Source organism: Taeniopygia guttata, chromosome 1 (assembly GCF_048771995.1).
Source record: "Taeniopygia guttata chromosome 1, bTaeGut7.mat, whole genome shotgun sequence".
Lineage (NCBI taxonomy): Eukaryota > Metazoa > Chordata > Aves > Passeriformes > Estrildidae > Taeniopygia > Taeniopygia guttata.
In genome coordinates this window covers 87,650,851-87,674,684 of record NC_133024.1, presented here as the reverse complement: position 1 = coordinate 87,674,684, position 23,834 = coordinate 87,650,851, and the positions used below count along the sequence as shown (strand labels likewise).

At 37.3% G+C, this 23,834-nt stretch overlaps 1 protein-coding gene across 1 annotated transcript in view; it reads right to left on the bottom strand.

Annotated features, from left to right (window-relative positions):
- Positions 1 to 22,900, bottom strand: part of MRPS9 (mitochondrial ribosomal protein S9) — a 33,276-nt gene extending 10,376 nt beyond the window's left edge. Inside the window, exons 1-5 of the mRNA XM_030278936.4 lie at positions 22,788 to 22,900; positions 15,852 to 16,031; positions 7,445 to 7,507; positions 7,325 to 7,355; positions 5,036 to 5,115 (exon numbers count right to left, since the gene is read on the bottom strand). Coding sequence (XP_030134796.4) covers positions 5,036 to 5,115; positions 7,325 to 7,355; positions 7,445 to 7,507; positions 15,852 to 16,031; positions 22,788 to 22,853 — 420 coding nt within the window. The 5' untranslated portion in view covers positions 22,854 to 22,900. The remainder of the gene's footprint in view (positions 1 to 5,035; positions 5,116 to 7,324; positions 7,356 to 7,444; positions 7,508 to 15,851; positions 16,032 to 22,787) is intronic.
- Positions 22,901 to 23,834: the final 934 nt, after the last annotated feature.

Sequence of the window (23,834 nt, the reverse complement as noted above, 5' to 3'; positions counted from 1 at the left end):
GAATAGAAGCCCCTTGCTTAGTAATAAACACCTACTGTTCAAGCTTTTTTCACCAATATAAAATACACCTGCACATAACACTAAAAATATTTGTACTTAAAATGTATGAACAAAGAACAGATTGTTATCTGAGCTGCACTCAAAGCATTTAAATAGGGACAACTTACTGAAGTCTCTGACGCAGGTCACTGATTACATTTTTAATGCCACAGTGGAACAAAATATTTTTAAAATAATTCCACAGCTAAAATCTTGAAGTACAAAATCCTTCACTTTTGAGACAGCATGAGAATTCATATATTACAGTAGTAGTTATCCTTTCAGAAATCCTTTCTCTTTCGTGAGGTAACTGTTATCAGATAGGAGCTAGGAAAAAATTTCAACTTAAAAAAAGTTTATTTATCCTCAGACACAGGCAACATTACATAAAAGAGCCGAAATCCTATTTTCAAGTATTTCCAAACCTCACAAATATAACCGTAGCCCTCTAAGGAAACAAGATACAGTATTACTACTGTGGGCAAGATTTATGCCACATCACTCAAGTAATCTTAACAACTTCATTCAGAGCTGACCATTAGGCTTCAAAAATTATTGCCTATACATTAAAAGCAGGCACAGTTTGGGTCAGAGAGCATGAGGTATGCCTGCACCAAGCAATTTTTAGGCATCTGTAGTTAAGACAAGGTAAAGAATGAGTATGGAGGCTTCTGCTTGGGACCACAGAGTGAGGGAAGAGAAAGGGAAGGAGTGCTGTGCCTGTCCCTCAACAAGCTGGGGAGAGTTCAGCTGGAACAGTCAGAGATTGAATCTGATGAGCTCCATGAGTTTCTGCATTTGGAAGAAGTCAAGCCAGGCACAAAGATGATACTTTGATGTCAGATGCTTAGAAGATGTGCTGGTTTATTAGGTCTTATAAATGTGTATGGACCTTTTCCACCTTACTGCTACTCTTGACTTACCTCTTGCCTTCAAAGACAGAGGGTGTCACCACTCTACCTACAAAAGCAGTCTCCTGTCTGCCTCCTCACAAACACCCATCCTCTTCCAATACATTCTGACATGCATATTTATTTATCAGTATGGTCAGCAAAAATACATGAACAGGAGCTCAACACAGCTACAACACAGTTCCTTTAAAAAGGACACAGGGAGGCAATCACAGTTGTGACCTTAAGACAGACTGACTACAGTCAGAATCGCTTCTAAACAGCAATTCAAGTATTTTCAACTAACATGACACAAGTTAGAAGACTTTAAGGATTTTGTCATATTTGGAAACAACTGATAAACACAGGCAAATAAAATGAGATATGGGTTACCATCCACCACTTTCTAGCCGCAGGAAATTAATTGTCAGTTACAATGACAAAAAGGTTTAGAACAGCAGCAACAATAAAATTTGCCTGAAGACACTCCCTAGGTAATCCCAAAGAACACCAACATTCCACAGCCTGTTTAAGTTTTAAGAACATGCACTTTTAAGAATTAAAATTATATCTTTAAACTGTTCTGGTTAAATTACAGCAATCATATCTATTCAAACAAAGAACCCTTTACATGGGAGATGAAGTCAAGCAACATTTTAAAGTAATTCCAAGTGTAAGAGAAATGTTAAATATAATTTCCTACATATTTTTGGCAATGAAAGTGGACTTGCAACTCTTATAAAATTTTGGTCTGAAGTACTTAAAAATTGATGCATGTATCTTATCTCTGTATAGAGATAAAGCCAACAGACTGAAAGAACCACTCACGTGTGAAGTAATGTGGATGAGCCTTTGCAAAATCAGGAATCACATGTAATGCCCAATAATTTATCTGACAAATCTTCACTCTCCAACGGCTAAAGAAAGCTTCTGAAGACACACTTGCTTTTTCAAAGCTGGCAGGTGAAGATTTTACTAATCACTTGAGGATTCAATAGTCCAATTCATGACTGTACACATCTGTGTGTCTTGTAAACTCAGCTATTACACAATCAAAATAGCTGATTTTACAAGACTATGTACTGAAATGCTTCCATTTCTAATAGAGATCAAACTTCAGTTCTCGACAAGGACACTTAAAATAATAAAAAATTATTTTACTCTGCATTAAAAATGGGGAAAAAATCAGCAAATGAATCCCTAAAAAGATTTTTATGGGGAAAAAAATTCTATCAACATTATAGTTAAGATATGCTGCAGAGCTCACATTTTACCTGAGTTTGCACTTTACTTTGTTTCTTGTGTTTTGAGTTCAGCATACACTTTGGTTTTAAGTTTCGGAATATTTTTGAGAGTTAAAATGCTAAATTGTTAGAGTATTTACCTCAATCCATAAGCCCTGATATTTCTAAAAAATGTACAAGAAGCATGATTACATGGAATTACTATTTTCCTGTGCACAATGGTATGAAGGCACCATTTTGTCTTGTTCTGCACATTAAAAAAATGTTATTATTCTTAAAAAACTTTTAAGTGAAATCGTCAAATGCACTATCAAACATTTGCAAAATGGTGTTTCATGCAATAAACAGTCTTTTGTGTATCAGAAGAAAAATAAATTGTCCTTTTCCCTACAGCTAAACTTTATTCAACAAGCAGAACAAAAACAATAATGCACGTAACAAATATCTTGTACGATAGCTCATTTCACACTGAAAGAGAAACATTTAAATTGGCAATTATAATACATACAAAAATAGGTTTTTTTCAGTAAGTGGACAATATTTTTTATAAGGACTAACTAAAGAATAACACTATGCCCAGATATATAACAACTAACAGGTAACAAAATTCAAGTTCCACATGAGCCTATGTAGTCATTAATAGCATAAAAGTGTAAGCTAAATAATATGTTTATCCTGTTTATTAGATTTAATGTAGCAATTTAAAAGGCATCTTCAAATCGGATTGATTACTTACACTAGGCTGTATTAACATACAACTCTTTTCTGGACAAATTAATTAGCTTTGAGACTTAGGAATACATTTTTTTAAATACACATTAGTTTAATAAGTGGTTAAAACAATGTTGGGAATTTCATGCAGATTTTGCCTTTCATTTGGCCAACTCAGAAAAAAAACCTGTTAAATCTCACTTAATGGATTTACATTGATATAAGCCTATTTAATGAAAATATTCAGAAAGAGTTGAAGAACACTCAAGTATCCTATACTAATGAAAAATGCATTTGTCAAGGCCATTTGTTTGAAGGTGGTTGCCATGCTCTTAGAAACAAAACACGCACTATACTTTCAGAGATTTCCAAGGCAAGCTTGCACACCCTAACTGCTAGGAAGAGCTAAAAATAAACTTGTGCTCCTTGTAAAATTTGTAATTTCTTCATTATGATGGAATGCAACAAAACATCTTGCCCTTGGGTTGCTCTGTTTCAGCCAAAACAAATGCAAATGGCTTGTCAGATGACAGCTGTTTGATAAGGCTCCTCTACAAGACCTGCATGCTTTACTTTTTTCCGTGAAACTTGGGATGAAAGGCAGAAGGCAGGAAGAGAATTAATGTAGCATACAGTCTAAAGGCAATGCTACAACCGTGATTAAGTAGAAAAGTTAAAAGGCACAGATTTTCCACAGCCTTGCTGCGTGCAACCCATCCGTGTAACAAGTTGACAGGCCTAGCGCGTCAGCTCCATCATCCTCTCCGACAGCTAAAACGCAGCATTGCATCCCTTTTCAGAGAAAATTTGCGTCTGCACCATGAAGCGTTGTACATTATTTCTTAGCACTGCAGGGGGCTCAAGTCCATATGGAACCTTCACAAATATTACCACAGATCAAACCAGCGGCGTTTCGAGGCAGATTTGACATACCTATTTGAATGAACAGCAGGGGTCCTCGGGCTGCCTCGGGCTGTGCAGGAGAAAACCTCTGTGGAAAGCCTATGCTGCAGCTCCATTACTCAGCAAAGACACTCTCTACATTTATCATTCATTTCATTTCTGCCAGGGCAAGAAGCTCATTTGCCCAAGGTCAACAACAAAAAAAAAAAAAAAAAAGGAAAAAGAAAAAAAGTGGGGGTGTTTTTTATTCTCCCAAAGAAATAAATGTACCTGACAAAAAGGGATTTTGTCCTTTGGGTACACAGAACTCAAATAAATATCAGATCATTCTAATAAAAACACTATACTCAGTAAAGCTGTGCATTGAATTTGTGACCATAAAGTTTGTTTGTTTTTCTGACAACTGACTAACCATAGAACTAACTTCTTGAAACTGTCTAATGAAGAAACAAAATCTGATGTGAATATCCAATTAAATATTTCTGCATTATTACATTGTTAATGCTTTTGTCTTCTGTAAGTATGTGTACAAAACATGATTATCTTCCCATAGACTCCTCTAAAGATGCTGATAATGCTTGTGCTACTGATGGTCACAGATATGAAAGATCTGTTCACAACCCATATCAATACTCAGGGTCTAGTGGTACTCTATTAGATACAGCTTTTTTCATAAAGGTAAAAGATGCAGATCCTTTACTCCTGGAACTATATTAATCAGAAAAAGCCTTAAGTTTGCATGAATGGAACCATCTTAGAAAAATCAATTAAGCAGTTTAAATGCAAATTTTCTTCACACTAAATGTCAGCACAAATAACATTTCCTATAGCTTTGCCCTTCACAGAGGGAAAAAAAAAGAACTATTTTTTATTCTACAATGAACTTTGCTAGAACTAGCAAAGTTTTTGTTGTATGTGCATTCTCCACTACTAATCTTTTGCTACTAACTAGATATAGCCTACAGAAAAATGTTCAGACTATTCAAAACCAGTCCATAGCCAAAACTGTAAAATGAACCAAAAATTAAAGGAAGAACTATTACATAGTGTGTTCTCCTAAATGTGACACATAAATGCTCGTAATAACGAATACTGTGACACAAAAATATACATTGCATATAGCTTCAGTGGTGATATTATGGCCTACTGTGAAAACATAACTAAGCTCAGGAGCTCCTGAGCAGCACCTCTAGAATAACATGCACTTGACTGGGAGCTGACATTATCTATTACAGATAACATACTTACATGCATTAATGAATAATACGACTGCTTGCCAGTATAAAAGAGGAAGTGAAATGGTCGGCCATCTTCTCCCCACTGGATTTCTAATGGAAGGCAAGATTAGACAAGAAAGCAATATACAATCACTAAAAAAAATTCCCTTGTATCTAACTGCAGTTAGAAACCTCTTTCACAATACTGATTGTCTTTTTAAATCAAAGAACAAAGACATTTTTCAGGTGCTCAATCTGCCTAGAAATCTTATAGTTTAGACAATATTTTTTTAAAGCTAATCTCCCTCTGCAGTTATAATAAAATATTTAAAATTATAGTTGTAAATAACATTTGACATAAGGAAATCCTTTGTGTACTACTCTAAAAGACTGTATAGGTGGTATTACAAATAGAAGTATACATTTTAGTGCAAAAAGATACTAAGTAAGAGACAACTGAAATCTACATTGAAAAGTGAAAAATAAGCAACTCTAGAAAAAACAGTGCTAAAACAAACAAGGTTTTTATTAGCATAATACATCTAAGCTAAACTAAGTATGTGTACAATTGTCTTTTGTGGGCAACAACCATATTCAGAACTTGGGTGATTTTAGAACTTGTCCTTGTTATTACATTTGGGATACTTAAATACAAATACCTATCCTATAGTTTACACAGTTAGTTCAGCAAGAAAACAAATGTTCCATATTAATTCAGCATATCCAGTCTGTTTTATTCATTACAAAGTATTATTTAAAGACAAAATTCAACTTTGGAGAAAAAAAAAAAAGGCAAACTTAGATAACATAACAAAGATCTTTCAAATAAAGAAAAATTACAAAAATAAAAACCTGAGAGCTTTTTACAAATTGAACTGTAGAGAAAATCCCAGCCATTTTATCCAGTTAAGTTAATTAAAGCTATTTGTAAACTAAAGGCAAAGATAAGACTCCAGAAACCTGTCTGATAAGCAGAATATATACTGGATTGGAACATCAAGATATATATACATTCAGAAGCTGAATAGATGCAAAACTTAGCAGAAAAGAAAGAACACAGGGGACTTTTACCACATATTTTACTAGGGTGATTTTCCATGTATACAGTTGTGAAACCATATTTTGTTGAAAAAACTGTTCTGGAAACTTTCCAAAGTATAAACTTAAGTTTTGCATTTCAAAGTTATTGAAGACGCAATACATAGACAAAGCTGCCTTAAGAGATACTTATTGAATGTGTTATTTTTAGATACAAATACAAAATGATACATTTATACTAATTTGTTCTTACAGTCCTCAGGATATTGCTAGCATTTCAAAGAATGCTTTAGTCCTTAAAGCATATAGAATAGTAGCTTAGTTCTTCCATAAAACAACCCTTGGGTTTTAAAACTACTTAATGATTAACTCTCTCCTACCCTTTCCTTTTCTACTTTTTTACTTCACAATACAGGGAAGTCGAAAAATAAGGCATGATACCATTTGAAAGCTGAAAATCCAAGATTTCATATAGTTTAGACTGCTTTCCAAAGACACAAAGTCCCCCAAAAAACAAGTATCAATTATTTCAGCAGCAGGGAAAAGGAAGGAAAACTTTAAGATTATAATGATAATAATAAATGTTTATCTGGGACCTGATAACTCAGTGAATGTAGAATTTCACACCCAAACTACTAGTTCATACTAAATACTAGTCAAAACTGTCAACAGGTTTTTACTTTATCTTTCAAACGTTCTATTTAAAATTAAATTGTTGTTTTTAGTGAACTGACCAACATACTGGCATATCACTGACATCTGGGACTTTATACAGTGTCTCAGGAGCAAGACCAAAGACAGTATGGACAGATATGCAGAGATAGGGCTTTAAGGTCAAAGAACTGTTTCGCAGAGGTTCTACTTTGCCTATTACTTAAAAAAATTCAAAACTGTAATTTCTAATCTTCTAGAGCAACAAATTTTGGTTTAAAATAGTATTAATGAATATTTAACGGAGGTGATAGCTCTGACAAAAAGCGACTGAATTTAACAAAAGGTTTTCACATGACTTCAAGAGATTCTACACATAATTCTATTTATTGCTTATTTTTAAACAATGAAAAACATTTATCTTAGTCAGTTAACACAATTTCTTAGATCAGCGGCACTCTGATAATTTTTCATCCTAAACCACAGAATATCACAATAGACTTTTACTGCTCATGTCTTAGCAGCCATTAGAAACACAGGGAAAAGAGCCAATCCATAAAAAGAAGACATTCTACATATACAACAATTCTAATACTTAGAGATAACTAAATAAGTATCTAAGACCACTTACTTCTCTGCTCTGGAAAAATTTCAGTAGGATGCTGCAAATAAATGAAAAATATCAGCAAAAGGAAAAAGTTACTCAAAGTATCATGCTACATTTATTCAGAAATGTAACAAGAAATCCTACCTTCATCACAGGTCTGGCCCGTTTGTCGAATAAGCCAGAAGGAAAGAGGTAAGCAATAGCTCTCTGAAAACAAGAAGAAAGATCTCGTATGTGACTTTTTTCCTACAAAAGCATCATCAAAAACATTTCTTATGTACTTTCTTGTGCAAAAAATAGCATAACTTTTGTACAGTAGGCAACCAAACTGGTAAGAAAACATGACACATAGGTGATGTGCTGAAAAGAAAACCAGATAATTTCCTCTGGAATCCTCAGAAGTAAAACCTCGTTCTGAAGGCTGTACTCTACTGCATCAGAATGAGTGGACTTTCCTCTGCCAAATTTAGTTTTTATAGAATGCATTTATCATAACTTACCAGAACTACTCAAGTCCAAAGACCCCCTTTATACACAATGATTTTCCAGTAAAATTTCAAGTGTTGTTTATCTTTCTGAAATTATCAGAGCTTGCTAACATTGCCTACTGACAGACCAAGCACAGAAATTTTATTTAAGGCAACAGGAAAAAGCCAAATTTTAAACATTTGGAATCCCACTTTCTACAATTTCCAGACATAGTTTCGTCAAGTCTAAAAAGCTGTTTGTTGTGGCAGTAATAGCTATTTTACACAGCCTAAATAAGCATTTCATTGATCACTGCATTTGGAAACAACTGTGAATCACTAAAATCTTTGCTGAACTTGAATCAACTGCCCAGAGAAGAAACACTCAAGTGACATCTTTTTTTCCCCTTATATACCTGAAGGTTTGATAAAACACTTTCGAAAATATTTTCACTCATTACAAGGTACTGTATTTTTACTTAATCAATATTTACCAATATTTATGTGATATATAAAACAAGCATTATTTGCCTACAACAAATGAAATTAATGAACCAATATTCCAAACCATTCTGGCAAAATGTAAAGCAAAGCACCTTACAAAGTTAAGCCCTGGCACACATTTCTGTTCAGTATCATCTTACTCTCCCTCTTCAACGTAACTAAACCATAATTTAATAATGCAAGAATATGCATTTGTCAGAGCTGTTTATTTTCATTTGTTTTTAAAAACAAAACAGAAAAAGCTAGCCACCAAAAGCTCCCAGATGTAGGAGTCTGGCAAGTGTAGCCAACTTCAGACGGTGGGTAGCAGAGCTCCAGACAGAAATATTGTGTTTGTACAGTAAAATGGACCAACCAAATAAACCCTTCTGGCAGTGGTCTCATTTATATTTCCATTAGACACTACAGAAAAGTAGAATTACAATAAAATCTGAGTTTAAAATCTTCTCTCAAGAAGAATGGTTGTTAGTTAGGCTACCTTAGGGCTATTACTCGCTGATAATTTTTTCCATAGACTTGGAGTGCTTTGTCAGTGCTTCAACAGATTTAATATGCATGGAGTGTAAAAAGACCTAACCTATTACTTTCATTAATCCCCTACTGGCATTCTGAACAGAAATTTTCAGAATTCTGAAGCAAACAAAAGGCTTAACTTGATTTTATAAAATGGTAATTTTGTTTCTCTTAGTGACTACTGTATTCCCATTTGTTAGTCAATGGGCATTTTATGCATACACACAGTAGGTGAACACCTATTTATGAACAAATGGGGATTAATTATGATGACAAGAGAGAAATCTACTGTGAGCCAAATGATGTTAAACCAACACCTTATATAATATATTAAAAGAAATTATTACAGGATCCTGAGACTGACTGTGTGTGTATTTAAGACATAATCTTTATACAAGCATTTCCAGAATCTCAGCCAAAACAGTTACTGTAACTATGACACCTTAATAAATGCCAAATACAACAGTTTAACATTTACAATGAAAAAAGTAGCTGCCATCTGAGACCTTCTACTTCTTGGAAAATGCATTTTATTGCTAAGTGTATACTCATGTTTTTCACACTACAACATGAGCACATCCTGTATTAAGAAATCCTAACATCTACTTTCAGATCTCCACACAACAACTAACCAAAGAAGAATGGCTCATTTTATAAGTTGTTTTTGGGTTTTTTTGGTTTTTTTGTTTTGTTTTGGTTTTTTTTGTTGCTGCAAAATGGAAAGAAATAGTCTTCCTGACTTCTCTCTTTCTATGGAAAAGTAATCAAGGATGAACTATCCTGGAATGCAACAGATTCCAGTTCAGCTTTATTCAGAATATTCTTCTTAATTTTACATAGCTAGGTTCTCAGGCTGTACTTTACCAACTACATAGAAAGTCAGACTGCCTCTTGGGAACTTCATCTACAGAAGCTGATCTTGTCTATGCAAATGTTTCATTTTTGTAGGAAAGAAATATTTTTTAAAAGATTGTACAAGCAATATAAAAAGATGGTGGATCAATCTGAGGAATTACATCAGAATTAGTTTCTCCAAACTGCAGCTGAAGCACATAACCATGAAATTATTTTCCTGATCTTTTTAAAATGCCTTCAGATATGGAACATAGGTTTCCTTTCATGAATCTCCAGGTCTCAAAACAAAATTCCATAGAGAATTAACTGCATGTTAGCTGCATTTTCCTGAACAGAAAAAGCAGGTGAATGTCCCTCTTAAAATTGCATAATCAAGGTGTAAATGCTAGCAGTAAAGTTCCCAAGAAACCTTTACATTTAACTGCAGTTTCCCATTCCAGAAGTGGTTTTCACCTCAAGGGTCCTGGCCCATACCCTTTTTTTAGTGCTGATTTGGACTTGAACTCCAGATTAAAGAAACTGTTGTGCTGAATATAAAGAACTACTTTCTCAGTGTCATCACATCAGCTGTAGAAGATATATTCCCCCCATTCTAGACGCACAGGTTCTTGGGCTGCTATTTCACATTCTGTTTGTTAAATCTCACTGCTGCCGTTGTCTTTGGAAATAAACCACAACTTTCTAAGAGTGAAACATCCAGAATTATTTTCAGCAGAATCACAATTAAAAATCCTGGTACCTAATAACACAACAGTGTTACCAAAAATAACTACATAAATTACTTGAAAAAGGTGGAATGGGTACAGTCTGCTTCTGCTATGAGTTACTAAAAAAAAATTTAGTCATGTTTTACAAGGATTTTAAAATCTTTGGGTTTGAATTTCACTGTTGATCCACACAGAGAAGAGGAAAATAGCCAGTAGTCACACCTTTAAAAACAGCACATCATAATGAACACGTTAGTAACAAGATAGTTTGCATCTGACATTTCTTAAACTGTAGTTGGTAAACTTAACTTTCCTGTACCAAACTAAAAGAAATCTTGTTATATCATCATTTGTTGAGGAACCAGAAGAGTCAATATACTGCCCACAAGACCAAAATGTCTTTCACTTGCAGCTTTAAGTTTGAATTCAAGCCAGTTGGAATAACAAGTACAAGCCTCCATCCCAGTTAAGAAAAAAACCCCAAAACCAGAGAAACCCAAAAAATCTGGCAGTTCTTCAAACACACAAACCAATTAATTAAATAACCTGTCCAGCACTGCATGTGTATGTTGTGTAAATTCATTGTACCTGCCACATCCTCACCTTTCCACTTCCCTGTGGATATTGCACATCCTGACTTCGGATTGTCCTTCCCTTCCTACCCCCTCCCTACAAGCCAAGAAGTTGCTTGCTCATTTTCTCGCACATCAGAGACTAACTCTGAATCAAACCAGTTCAGCTGGGTCAGTAAGTGTTGCTTTTTTTTTCTCCCAATGTCTTAAGAAACTAAGAATTCAATAGTTTAATTCAAATAGAGTTGACTGAGTTATATTGGGATAAGAGACTTCAACAGTTCAGTTCTTCAATTGATCTTGCCCATTTTTATTGAAGCTCAAACAAAACATTCCACTAATTCCCACTGCTCAAAACATGTGCAAAGATAGTTATCTAAGTAACATCCAGTGAAGAAAGGTATTTTAGGGAAAAGGAAAGAAGAAAAAAAAATTTTAAAAACCTAACACCAGCTCTACCCTGGGGCTCCTTTGCAGCAGCACCCTTTTTGGCAGCAAGCTCAAGAATCCAGCTCATTCCTTTTTAAATATACACGAAATTTTAATCATCAAAACAGTGAAGTGAGAAGTGACACTTTATGCCATAACATTTTAATGAAACACCTGAGCAAAAGCTGTTTCAGCTTCTACTTCTCAACTTGATCATAAGAGAGCCACTTCCCTTCTTAAACTGTGCCTCTTGAATCACATCATTTAGTCACTGTACTTCATCACCTCTCAGACCGAGATGTTTTCTGGAACAGCTGTTTTCCTTCTAACCACACTAGCAGTATTCTTTAACAGTGTTCAGCATCTAAAATCTGGATTATCTGGGGTAAACCCAGGAATGAATGAAACAAAAATGGGACACAAAATGTTAACTCTGAATTTTTTTTTAATTTAACAGGACCGAAAAGGTTAAGAACAAAACAAACCACAACACCCCCCCACCCAAAAAAAAGTGACACAACAAAGTTGATACTGCAAAATAAATCCCTCCTCTAACAAGTAACTCCTAAAATTTACTGAAACCACCCCCATCCCTGCTCATCTACAGCTAAATTCTAGCTTGTACAGAAAGAAGTTTCAAGTCCAAAGTGACATACCATTTTAACTCTATCACTTGAAAAAAACCCCAAACAATCCAGTCATTAAAAACTCCACCTTCTTTTAATATTCCATTATAAAAAAAATTAATGTCTTGTCACAAGCTTGCAGAGAAAAAAAAACCCAAAACAAATCTGTTGAAAGAAACAGTCTTTATTTCTATCTTCATTTCATTTTTTTCAAAATATGGAACAGTATTAGAAAGAGTAAAAAAAAATACAGCAGTCATCAGCTCAGATTGATGCAGAAGTAAAAAAATACTGATGCAGAGTTTGCTTCCACTGGGAAAAAAAAAAAAGAGTTGAAAAAAGCATTCTAGCTTCAACTATTTAAATAAATCCAAAATTCATTATTTTTTGTAAGGACAATGCTGGACAAGACACTCTTCTTGCAGACATCAGGCAGTTCAAAAACACATTTTGTTCTGAAAAACATTTCTGACATTTCACATTTGCCAATATTCACTCATTTCTAATACTCTGTGTTGCTAAAATTTGAACATTATTTAGAAAGGAGATGTGCTGAGTCACCTTTACAAGCAAGCTGGATGCAAGAAATTTTTCATGAAAAAAGCCTTATTTTTTTGAAAGAAACCTGTTGAGGAATTAAGTCTTTCAACATTTAACATTTTCAAAGTTAACTACCTTACTGGTATTTTTCCAGCAGTAAAAATGCTAGTGGAAGAAAACATATATTTTATGTTAAAATTATTCCATCTGCTTGACAACAATCTATTAGGTCATAAGACAGACAATAAGCAAAAATGAATGCAGATCTTTACCTTTTGAGTTTTAGTAACCCTTACAGGAAAAGCGTATTGCTTTATGATGAGCTTGTATCCGAGAGAGTATTTACTGACTGCATAAAAATGAATAATAAAAGTATTGGCATATAAATAGGTCACGAAGCTTAAGACACTTCTTGTATTAATCTTACTTAGATTTCTGGGCTTTAAAGTGGAATATCACAGAACTGACAGTGGAAAATGGCTGTGGGCTGTTTACTACAACTGTAAGTTAGAAGTTAAATCACAAAATAAAAGGATTACAGACTCAAATGGGGGAAAGCACTAGGTCAGGACTGCAATCTCTATTAATTAGGTATCCCAGCTGGGCAGTGGGTATGCAGCTGTTAACTTGATCAATGACTTACCTAAATGTCATCTCTACTGATTCGCTTATAAATTACCAGCAAGTGAGACTAATGTACAGGTGCTAATTTATTTAAACTGTTCTCTGCAGTTCTACATAGCTTTATAAACTGCATCTGGCACCTAATGTTAGCTGTCAGTTGTACTTAGACATGCCTGTCCTAACGACTCTGTTCATTAGAAATGAGCACAAATTATGAAATATTGTGAAAAATGATACATCAAATGGAATGGGCAAAGCAAATCAATTAGAAAAACTTCATAGCACATATTCACACATAGGAGAATAAAACATCCTAGCTTCAGAGTGAGGTCTATAATACCAATTAAAAAGCAATTGGTAGACTCGTGCAGAGTTATATATCAATTTGTTGGATTTTTTTTTCTCCTCCAGAAATACTGTTGTAATGCACAGCTTAACTTTTCATTCCTAAATAAAAGCATCAGTAAGAGGCAATTCTGCTTCCACAACATCCAAGGATTAGCAAGTAAGTCAACTTATTTTCCTTTTTTAAAACTTTACAAGGTTTAGCTTTCATTAAACTCTACCTAAAACTCCAGTGAAGGACAGAATCCTAGGATGCCTACTTTTGAAATACACTGCAAAGACTGATTAACAGCAGAAGACATGGAAGTATATAAGTACTCATCAGAAAGAATTACTGCTGTTCAAAATGTAAAGCTTGGTAATTCTCCTGCCAGTGCTTAAGGAGCTTTTATATTTTTATAACAGAAAATTAATTATGCATAGCAGACACTATTACACACGTTAATTACTTCCCAATACCTGATGGACTATGAAGAAATCAAACCACAGATACTTGGTATCACCAAACAAAACTACTCTTTTGGCCCCACTTCATCATTTCAGAAGCAGTCTGCAAAATAGTCCCATACCTGTCACCTGCATTGCATTTTTAAAAGCTAATTTCCAGAATGAATCTGCTTTTACTAATCGTGGAGCTTAGTTAATGTTGTGCAAATGATCATAGTGCTATGGCTTTATAAAGAAGAAACCACTACATAGATACGGTCATTTTGTATTTCTTGCTCTCTAGAAGCCTTCCTCCTAGACCCTGTCAAGGAAGGAAGGAAGCTAGACTACAGATTAATGTATTTCCTACCATTAACCTTCCAGGCAAACTGAACTATCAGCATCATCATTGTACTGTATTAAGATGGGAGGTATTCTGACATGGTAGATTGGTGCACGTTTAGTTTACAAGAAAGGCACTAAAAAAAAAAACATCATTAAAGGTAAGAAAAAAAACACCTGAAAAATACATAGAGAGGAAATTTTACAGCTTGCAGAGAAATAAAAGAGTCAATGTTAAGAATCAGCCTGGTATTACTGCTGACCTCAATGAATACTTTTACTCTGACTGTACCCACTTACACCTAGATGGCAGGGTCTCTGCCCTGGCACTTGCTTGTAGAAGGGCAGAGAGATTCCCACGTCTCTACGTAGATGCAGTATCAGTGCAAAGCTCTGCACTCACAAAGCTTGATTTCCTATGGATTTGTGACCTAAACTCAAGCTGCCTTTATGGATTTTCTGATACCTGATAAAACTCATTTCAGCCTTTTTCTCAACAGACCATTACTCTGGATCGCTTTACATTGCTGCCTATTTCTAGAATTTAGTTTTGAAGCCTGTCAAACATGTTTGAAATGAGCCTGTATCACAACCTACATATTATTTCTTGACATAAGTACACTGCCAAGACCTTTCAAATGGACACAGACAGAATTTTGCCACTGAGAGAGGCAATAAACAAATCTCCTTGCCCTGAAAAAACTAAACCATGGGCACCTCTTGCTTTGCACTTACACATCACTACCACTATCCTAAGGGCCCTGCTGGCACACTGGGCTGCCTTGACTGCAGCAGTAGTGTTACTGCTGTGCAAAGGAAACTTCAGCCATGAGACTTCACATAGCTTCACCTAAGAGTGAATGTCACCAAATGACATTTCTCCTTCCTACCTCTAATGTATGATAAAGTAAGATAGATATGACAGAAGTGAAGGCCAGGTGAGACATAAAAAAAAAAAAAAAAGAAAAAAATGAAACATCCATGCAACAAAACAGTTTTTTGAGTGAAAGGGAGCTTATCTTTACACAAGCCTAAATGACAGAGAGAAAGATGAGGCCACCCATCTGCCAGTCATGAGAGGGGATGACAATAAAACAGTATGTTTGTAGATACTGATAGAAGCTTAAATTCACATCTACATTAAAATCCTCAAGCTATACCAGTGCACTGGTTATAAAATATGCTATAAAATGTAATATATGTTACCAGCAACCACTGTATCACACAAGAAAACCCTAAATATACACAGCAGGTCAAATTGTGAGTAAATGTTTTGAAATGCTACATAAACCTTTACAGTGCCTCTTATAACCTGAGATCAAGGGGATTATCCATTAGCACTTTTAAAAAGAACCTACTGTGCTTTAACAAGATATAGTATACAGCTCTATACTGGGATGTCTGACCTTACATGGTAGCAGAAGTAGAATGTCTATTCACAGTCACAGTTGCAATGTTTGCAATGTATAGCAGCATTCTTGCTTATTCTGACAGTTTGATTAAAATTCACAGAGAGCTGAGGGGCTCATGCTGAAGTAAAGTGCTTTCAATATCTGAAACTCTAGAGTAAATTACTTCTCCAACAGAGCAACTGTACTTACATCAATATCCTCTTGGGTAAAAGTTTCTGGATCTTCTCCCATCATGTTGGCTAAATGTCTCTTTCCTAGGTTGAACTCTTCAATCTGTTTTTTAATAAATGCCTCTGTGTACTTTTCAGGTCCTGAGGCTCCTACATTTTTCCTCTGCACTGCTGCAGTGGTACAGATCAGCCTTAATGTCTAACAGAAAAAAAAAAAAGAAGTGAGAGATTTATTTTACATTTCTGGCATAGTGAGCTCTAAATAAAATGAATACATGAATACTATAGCAAGTTATTCATACCTATAACAAGATTCAACACATCACAGGAATAAGTTAGGAAAAGCATTGTTACTCATTAAATTATTTTCTTCCAATGGTTTAACGTCCATGAGCAGATAAACACATTCTAAAGCCTTCACATTTTCACACATTACAATTAAGTTAGAAGATTCTTTTGACGGAAAGAAACATATATATCCTAAGTCAGGAACATTCAGCATAAGCAAGGAACAGCACTGAACAACAGATCCCATCACAAAAGACAACAAAAACCATCAGCAAATAAGCAGGTTTTGCCTTCATGTAAAGGCATCCCACAACAAAGTACGATAGGAATATGTGGGGCAGCTCCTTAGTGGCTTTTCAGAAGCCACTGACCAAATACTGCTAAAAGCTCTGGAAAGGCCAAGGCGTGCTCCTTCCTTGTTTGTGGTGCCAGAATGGTTCTTAAGCTACTTCACTGTCTCAAGTAGCCCAATTAGAAAACTAGTAGGGTAGCCCAGCAGCCAATACTACTGAGCAGCGCAAGTCATAACTCAGAGGGCAGTTACCTTCTCAGGCACACAGGTTTGGTCTCACTTCTATGAAGACAATCAGCTGTTAAGATGACTAATTTCATGGGTACTCTCTGCCAGACAAACAGGAGCTTCACTGACAGAGCTGTAATGTCTCAATTCTGGCCTAGTGTCAATATTCTGCACTATTTTGGCTCTTCAACATTAGTATTAAAGTTCTCTGAAGCTTAACTATTCTACAAACTGAATGAGAACTGATTATTTGTGTGGTCTTCTGTGGGTGGGGGGAGGGAGGGAATCACAAGAAAGAAAGCAATGTCAGACACAAAAGCAGACAGAAAAAGAATCACTTCTGATTCAGAAAAATGCCAAGTTTTGTTCATCACACAGTACCCTGAAAGACTTCACCCCCATCCCTTCAATATGCCACGGCTAGGCTTTGTGAGGAGACAGTGCAGCCTCACAAGGCAGTGAGTGCCCACTGCACAGTTCACCCCTGCCAGCATTCTTTGCTCCACTCCCTTTACTCGCCTGTGCCAGCTCTGGCACAGGACTCCTCTGCAAGCCAACTCAGCTGCCTACATGGGGCAGAACACTAAATTCTGCTTCATCCTGACAAGCAGGCAATTCTCAGCTGAGCTGGTAAGCCTGAGCAGTTCAGAAATCACTTCTCAGAGAATTACCAAAGCTGCAACAAGAAGGTGGCTGAAATACTCAACTGGGAGAAAGAAAGTAGAGGGGGAGTCCTTTCTTTACCTTCATTTCCTTGAGCAAATTATTAAATTGCCCCTGATGCTCTGGCACCTGCAGCCTCAGTCTATCTTTAGCAAAACATTAAAAATCAGACACATGTGAAGTAGTTAGGGTTCTGATTACAAGGAGCAGAACAAAGGTAGTATTAGAAATGATTCAATGTTCTCTTAAGTCATGAGAATTGTCTTCAGAGCACAATTTAGACATGCTGAGAATTTTGATGGATTTCACCCTTCTGAGCTCAGCTAACACAAATAAAACACTTGCTACCTTCCTGTAACTAACACAAATACAACAGTAATCTCAAAACCCAGTTATAACCACAACAATACAAACACACGTCTCATTAAAACAAGATTACATACATGTATTTGCAAGGCAATCAAAAAAACAGATCAAATTCTGTTAGCTAACCTTCTGTTAGCAACACCAGTTAGCTTACAAGAACTTCTCCTGTGACAAGAAGCTTTTGGTGTTCTCCATTACATGGTCAAGTCCTACATTAACAGGAAATGAAACAGCTCTTCTTTGTACTTTCACAGAGCCCAGTTGGTATTTTGGACATCTGTCAGTCCAGGATGGACTGATCCAACTCACCTAAGTTGCTGCACATATGTAAAGCTGTTCATGACCAATTTACCCATCCATGCCTGTGTCAGCATTCAATATACAAAACGTAATAACTCGTCTGAAATTTCAGTTTGAAATGGAGACCACACTATGCAGCCTTAAACATGTATATAGCCCATGCCTAGGCTACAAGATAGGTCCCATGAATTCAATCACGTTTGATACAGAAGGTAATCTTTGAACAAGATCACATGAGTCAGAAAGGACTGACCCTCTATGCTTTTACCTGACAAAGATTTGTCCCTTAGGGTATGAACCTCAGGAAAGTAACACATAACTCTGCTAGAAAAGATTTTAAAACAGGTCAAAGGTAGAATATGATGCTGAAGAGCCTGTTGCAGCTTCATTTTCTCGACAGCTTATATATATCGCATGCAGCACTAATCCTGGTTTGTCTCTTCCTTTTTCTTTTCTCTGTAATATTCATGTTTCCTGTGAGGAAACATTGACATACACAGAATTAAAAGAAAAACAATCAAAAATTTAAATGCACACATTTTCCACAGGCAAGGCTCTGGTGATTTCCTTATAAAGCAGTGAGGAGAGCAAAGGTATCTCCACATATTCCCTATTTTTCTCTCCTAGTCACTCCTCAGGAAATAATTCCATTCATTTTCTGTCTAACTTGTCTTAATAGTAACTAATTATTTGTAATTCTTGTTAACGAACATATGATTCCTTATTACTTGGCCCAAAACAGCTTTCTCTCTGGTATGCTTTAAACAGAATACTTTAAAAAAGATTGCTTTCATCTTATTCCTGTCAATTTCTGTTGTAATTTTCTCATTTTTGTCGGTCTTCCCTCAAGCTATTCATATTCTTCCCTAGTTTCAATTCATCACTAATCAAAAGTCCCTGGACACACAAACTGTTCATAATTAGAAAACAGCCTCTTATGTAAATTAATATCTATTGTATTGGGTACCTCTTCTGGGATAAGAGCACTATTTCATGGGTGGCACAGGCAGAAACTGCAAAGCACAGCTAAATGCTTCTGGCATTTCAGTCAAACAAGAAAGCATGCTCCTCTACTTTGTAGAGGAAACAACAGAGGTTTGCATTCACTTCTCACACATTTCATAAGGCATTACTGAAGACAGCAGCCTAACCATTTTTAAAATAATATTAATGCTTATTAACATTATTAACAATGGTCATGAAATAACATGCTCTTGCACCATAACACAGGAGAAGAGAAAGCCTTTATTTCTGGACACAACTCATTGTGATTAACCCTTCCTTCCCAATTCCTTTCTGAGCAACCTAGAATTAAAACTGTTTGGCAAATCCTGACTTTACAGGGAGACCATAAACTTATAGAAAATCAGCTTATGTTAAATTTGCCTTAGAAAAAAAATTAGCATTTTCAGACAGCATCAACTTCTCTGGCCTATTTTCTTCCAAGAAGAGAAGGAACTAGGACTGTGTTCATTTTGCTTCACTGGAGTTACACGGCTATAAACCAAACCAATAAACAGAGAAGTCAAGCTTCATGTACTTTTGGATTGGGAGGAAAGGTGGACTGGAGTCAGGAGATTTAAACTGAAGCCCGAAAGTTGTTCATTTTGCAACAAGACACAGTTACAGAGACAGAAGATGACACCACATGACATGGCACATATAGTGTTGCACCATTTTCATGATTATTCCATGCCCTAAGCTAGCAGACTTCAACCACCTCCTTTTCAAAAACCATGCAGTACACAAACAAATTTGCACCAAGAAGTTGGGGTACAAGTCTGGGGTAGGACTTCACTATGTGGAGCTGGAGCTGTATAACCACATCACTATGCACTAAAGCTGCCCAGTGTCCAATACTCCAGCTGCTGGCACAGCTGATGCTACTGAACCCAGCAGACATGCAAGACAGTTCTCTGTTTACTTGTTGCACAAGAAAAATAATTTTTTACATAGCAATTATACAGAATATAAATGCTCAGAGCCATCCCAATTTCTAAAGAATTGCTTTTTCCTCAATAAGTGCGTTTTGGATTTCTAGAGTACTGTTTCACAAAAATGTGTTTTAATTGATTTATTTAAAACAACACTGATATAATCTTAGATTTTAGTTGGCCTACAATCTAATTATATAAACCAGTATCAGATGGATGTCTCAGAAGCATTTTGCAAAGCACATCAGAAAGCATCACAAGATGTCAGCAAATATGCGTAAGTTATTTTATGTTATTTTTTATACCTGATTTCACAAAGTATTTCATCAGAAGATTTTTTTTTTCAAAATTAAGTCCCTTGGCAAGTAACCATAGAACAGCATCTCACCTGCTCAGAAAATCTGCTTTCTTTAAAGCAGATTTTAACCATGTTTAACCAAATCTACATATTAAATTTTGCTATACAGTGGGGAAGAAAAAGTAGCTCTTAAATGCATCAATGCATGGCAAAAGTCAGACGTATATAACAGGGAACAGAATTCAGATCTAGTTGTTTTTAGGCTCAAGTTTTCAGGTACTAAGAGGCTTTTCAGTTGTATCGTAGTTAACAACTGCAAAAAAGGCTTCTCTTACAGTTATAGTATGTAGTTCTGAAAGTCTGTCACCAAAGTACCATAATCTCTTTCTGATATTGGTACATATAACATCCACAGTGATTTAGATAAAGTACTGAACCCAGCCAAATTAAATAGGAACTCTGAACTCTTCTGCTGAGACTAGCTACTCAATCACATCAGAGTGAATGATAGATAGTAACTAAGCTAGATCCTTTTTTCCTTATAAATAATACTACATCTCTGCTGTTTGCTTTCTGGAAGAATAGGAAGCTACACTTGTTGCTCAGTCAGTGCTAAGGGAGCTGGAATTACAAAGTTCCTCTTCCATTTTGCCTCTCAATGCAAGAAACTTTAAAGTTAAGAAATTAAACATTTTCTCCTGTAAAGACAAACAAGAAGTAATGAACTAAACAACTGCAAGATATTTTTAGGACAAGCATCATAAAAACATTTCCAAACAGTCAGGATAGGTAAGTGTTTAATGTAAGAAATTGCTATAGCAGGTCAGAACATGGATACAACAACTTATATCCTGTTCTCAAACACAGCCTGTATGAGAGGCACGAGGACAAACAGATAGGGATAATTTTCCCAGGGCACTTGCCTAGTTTCCAGCAATTTGTACTTCAGGCATGCCACTATATTCTTTTTTAATAGTCCTCAGTGAATATTCTTCCAAGTTTCTCAACTTAATTTTTGTATTCACATAAATGCTTACCACCCTGAACATTTTCAGCAAACAGTTCCACAAGTTAACTACACCTAATGGACAGAAGAGTCGCTAAGGTTTCTGGGCCCTGTCTCCCATTAGTTCTCTTCATATCCTTTGCTTCACAGACAGCTAGACAATTTGTGTATAGCCACGGGCTTAGGTACTGATCCTCTCTCTAGGGCCGAGAGGAATAGATAAATGATCCCTCAAGGCCCCTTCCAGTCCCACCTTCCTCTGAGACTCCTCCTTTGAGAACATTCTCTCATTTGCAATACAAATCTTAAAACTTAAGGATGTGCCTCGACAGGAAAACCAAGTTACTGTCGTAATCATACTTTTGACACAAGACAACCAAAGCAACACAGACTATTCCAACTGAGAATGAAATCAAGTATTAGAATATTTTCGGCTTTATTCTCTTTGTCATTCCTTGCACACCTTAAGAGCATGTATTCCTGACTGCTGCATAAAGAACTACCCACATGGGTACCAGGTCTTTATCCCTAATGGGTAAAGTTAATCTAGATGTAACCAATATAAATAGCTCAAATTGCTCCTTCCAGTATTACATTTCATTTTCTTACTGTGTCTTTCTTCTGTTACCCCATGGTTTGGTTTAGTTCAGTCACCAACAGTTCTTCACCCCATATTATCCTAAATTACTTTGTAACTTGAAAGCATTACCAGCAGGCCTTTTTATCCACTTGCTCGTCACTGATTAAATATATATAAAGGTATATCAAATACTACTGTACAAACAATACTACAGCAGCTAAGCTTTTTAATTAAATGGCAATCAGCTGAACACCCCTACCCCCCAAAACAAAATGAATCTGTTTAATCAGAAGTTACCTCACTTGTGGAGCACATTTCTCTCTCCACTGCAGGTATTCAGAGACTTGTCCTGTGCAGCCTGGTCTAGTGGAACATGTCCCTGCCCATGGCACTAGGGGTGTTTTTCCAACCCTAATCTTTCTGTGATTCTGTGCCTCATGATCTACTCACCTGCTGACCGAATATAATTTACAGAATCACAGCATTGTCAGGGTTGGAAGAGATCTCTGGAGGTGATCCAGTCCAACCCCCCTGCCAAGGCAAGGTCACCAGGAGCAGGTAACACAGGAATGCTTCCAGGGGGGTTTGGAAGGTCCCCGGGGAGGGAGACTCCAGTCCCTGCCAACATCAACGTAAAGAAGTTCTTCTTCACGTTGAGGTGGAACTTCTCGTGTTTTAGCTTATCATTCAAAATTATCAACCTAAAACCTGCCATCTTTTGCGCTGGCTTTGCTCTATATGCCACTCTATTCATTCCAGGCTTAACCAAGCTTCTTCCTCTTCGCATCAAGGGAAACAAACACAGCTCACGGAAAGGAGGACTTGAACGCGGCGCCAGCCCTCCACATTCCCCACGCAGGGCTGTCCCAGCCCCGCCGGCCCAGGGGCTGGGGCAGCACCACACCGGGGCCTCCCGGGCCATGTCGCCGCTTGGGGCCATTCCGGCGGGGGAATTCCCGGCGGGGCCATTCCCGCCCCTCACCGCCCGCCCGGCTCTCACCTGCGCGCGCGGCCCCGCGCCCCAGCGGCGGCACAGCCGCAGCACGCGCCCCGCGGCCGCCGCCATCACCGCGGCGCTCCCCTCCCATTGGCGGGCGGGGCCTGGGGGGCGGGGCCGCGGCTGCGCGCTGCCGCACCGGCTGAGCCTGGGGCCGCCGTTCGGAGGTACCGCCGGTTTTGGCTCGGTAGCACCTCGGCATTCCTGAAATCCAGCCCCGTCGGGAGACCGGTGGCTTTTATACCTGGAGTTACATCCACAGTGGCCACCAGGTCAGCAGGAGACCCCCGGCGCGGCCTCCTGTCTCGGAAGGACAGTGCTGAAAGCGGGACTCCGAGTACGCAGCGCTGCGACTTGCAGCGCATCTGGGGCAGCAGCGCTGCTCTGGAGATTTGTACCAAAAAACAGATTTCACCCTAGCACTGAACTGGTTTGTTTGGATTTTTTCCTATGGGGAAAAAAAAAAATCAAGGAACTGCAGAATCAATAGGTTGGGAAACACTTCTGAGGCCATCGGGTCCAACCCGTGGCAGTCACTGCCTTGTCAGCTAAACCATGGCACGATGCCGCCTCCAGTCTCCTTAAACACCTCCAGGGACGGCGACTCCGACACCACCGCGGACAGCCCATTCCAATGTCTAATCACCTGTTCTGTAACGAAATTCACGTCCTCTTGTCCTGTCGCTGGTTGCCTGGGAGGAGAGACTGACCCCCACCCGGCTACAGCCTCCTTTCAGGCGGTTGTAGAGTGAGAGGGTTCCCCTGAGCAGCCTCTTCTCCAGGCTGAAAAATTCCAGCTCCCGCTGGTGCCTCTCATAGGATTTGTGCTCCAGACTTTTCACCAGCTCTGCTGCCATTCTCTGGATGACATATTTTAGAGACAGAACAGTTATCTCTTGCTGAGGGGAGGCTGGTGTCAATCCTGTCATCTCCCAAGGTGATGACAGTGTCTCTGGATACTGAACCTTGGAGCTTGAGAATGTTGCTAGTTGCTCTGAGTTACATGGGATATGCACTTATAGGTAACTGGATTTTGTCAGTAGTTTTTTC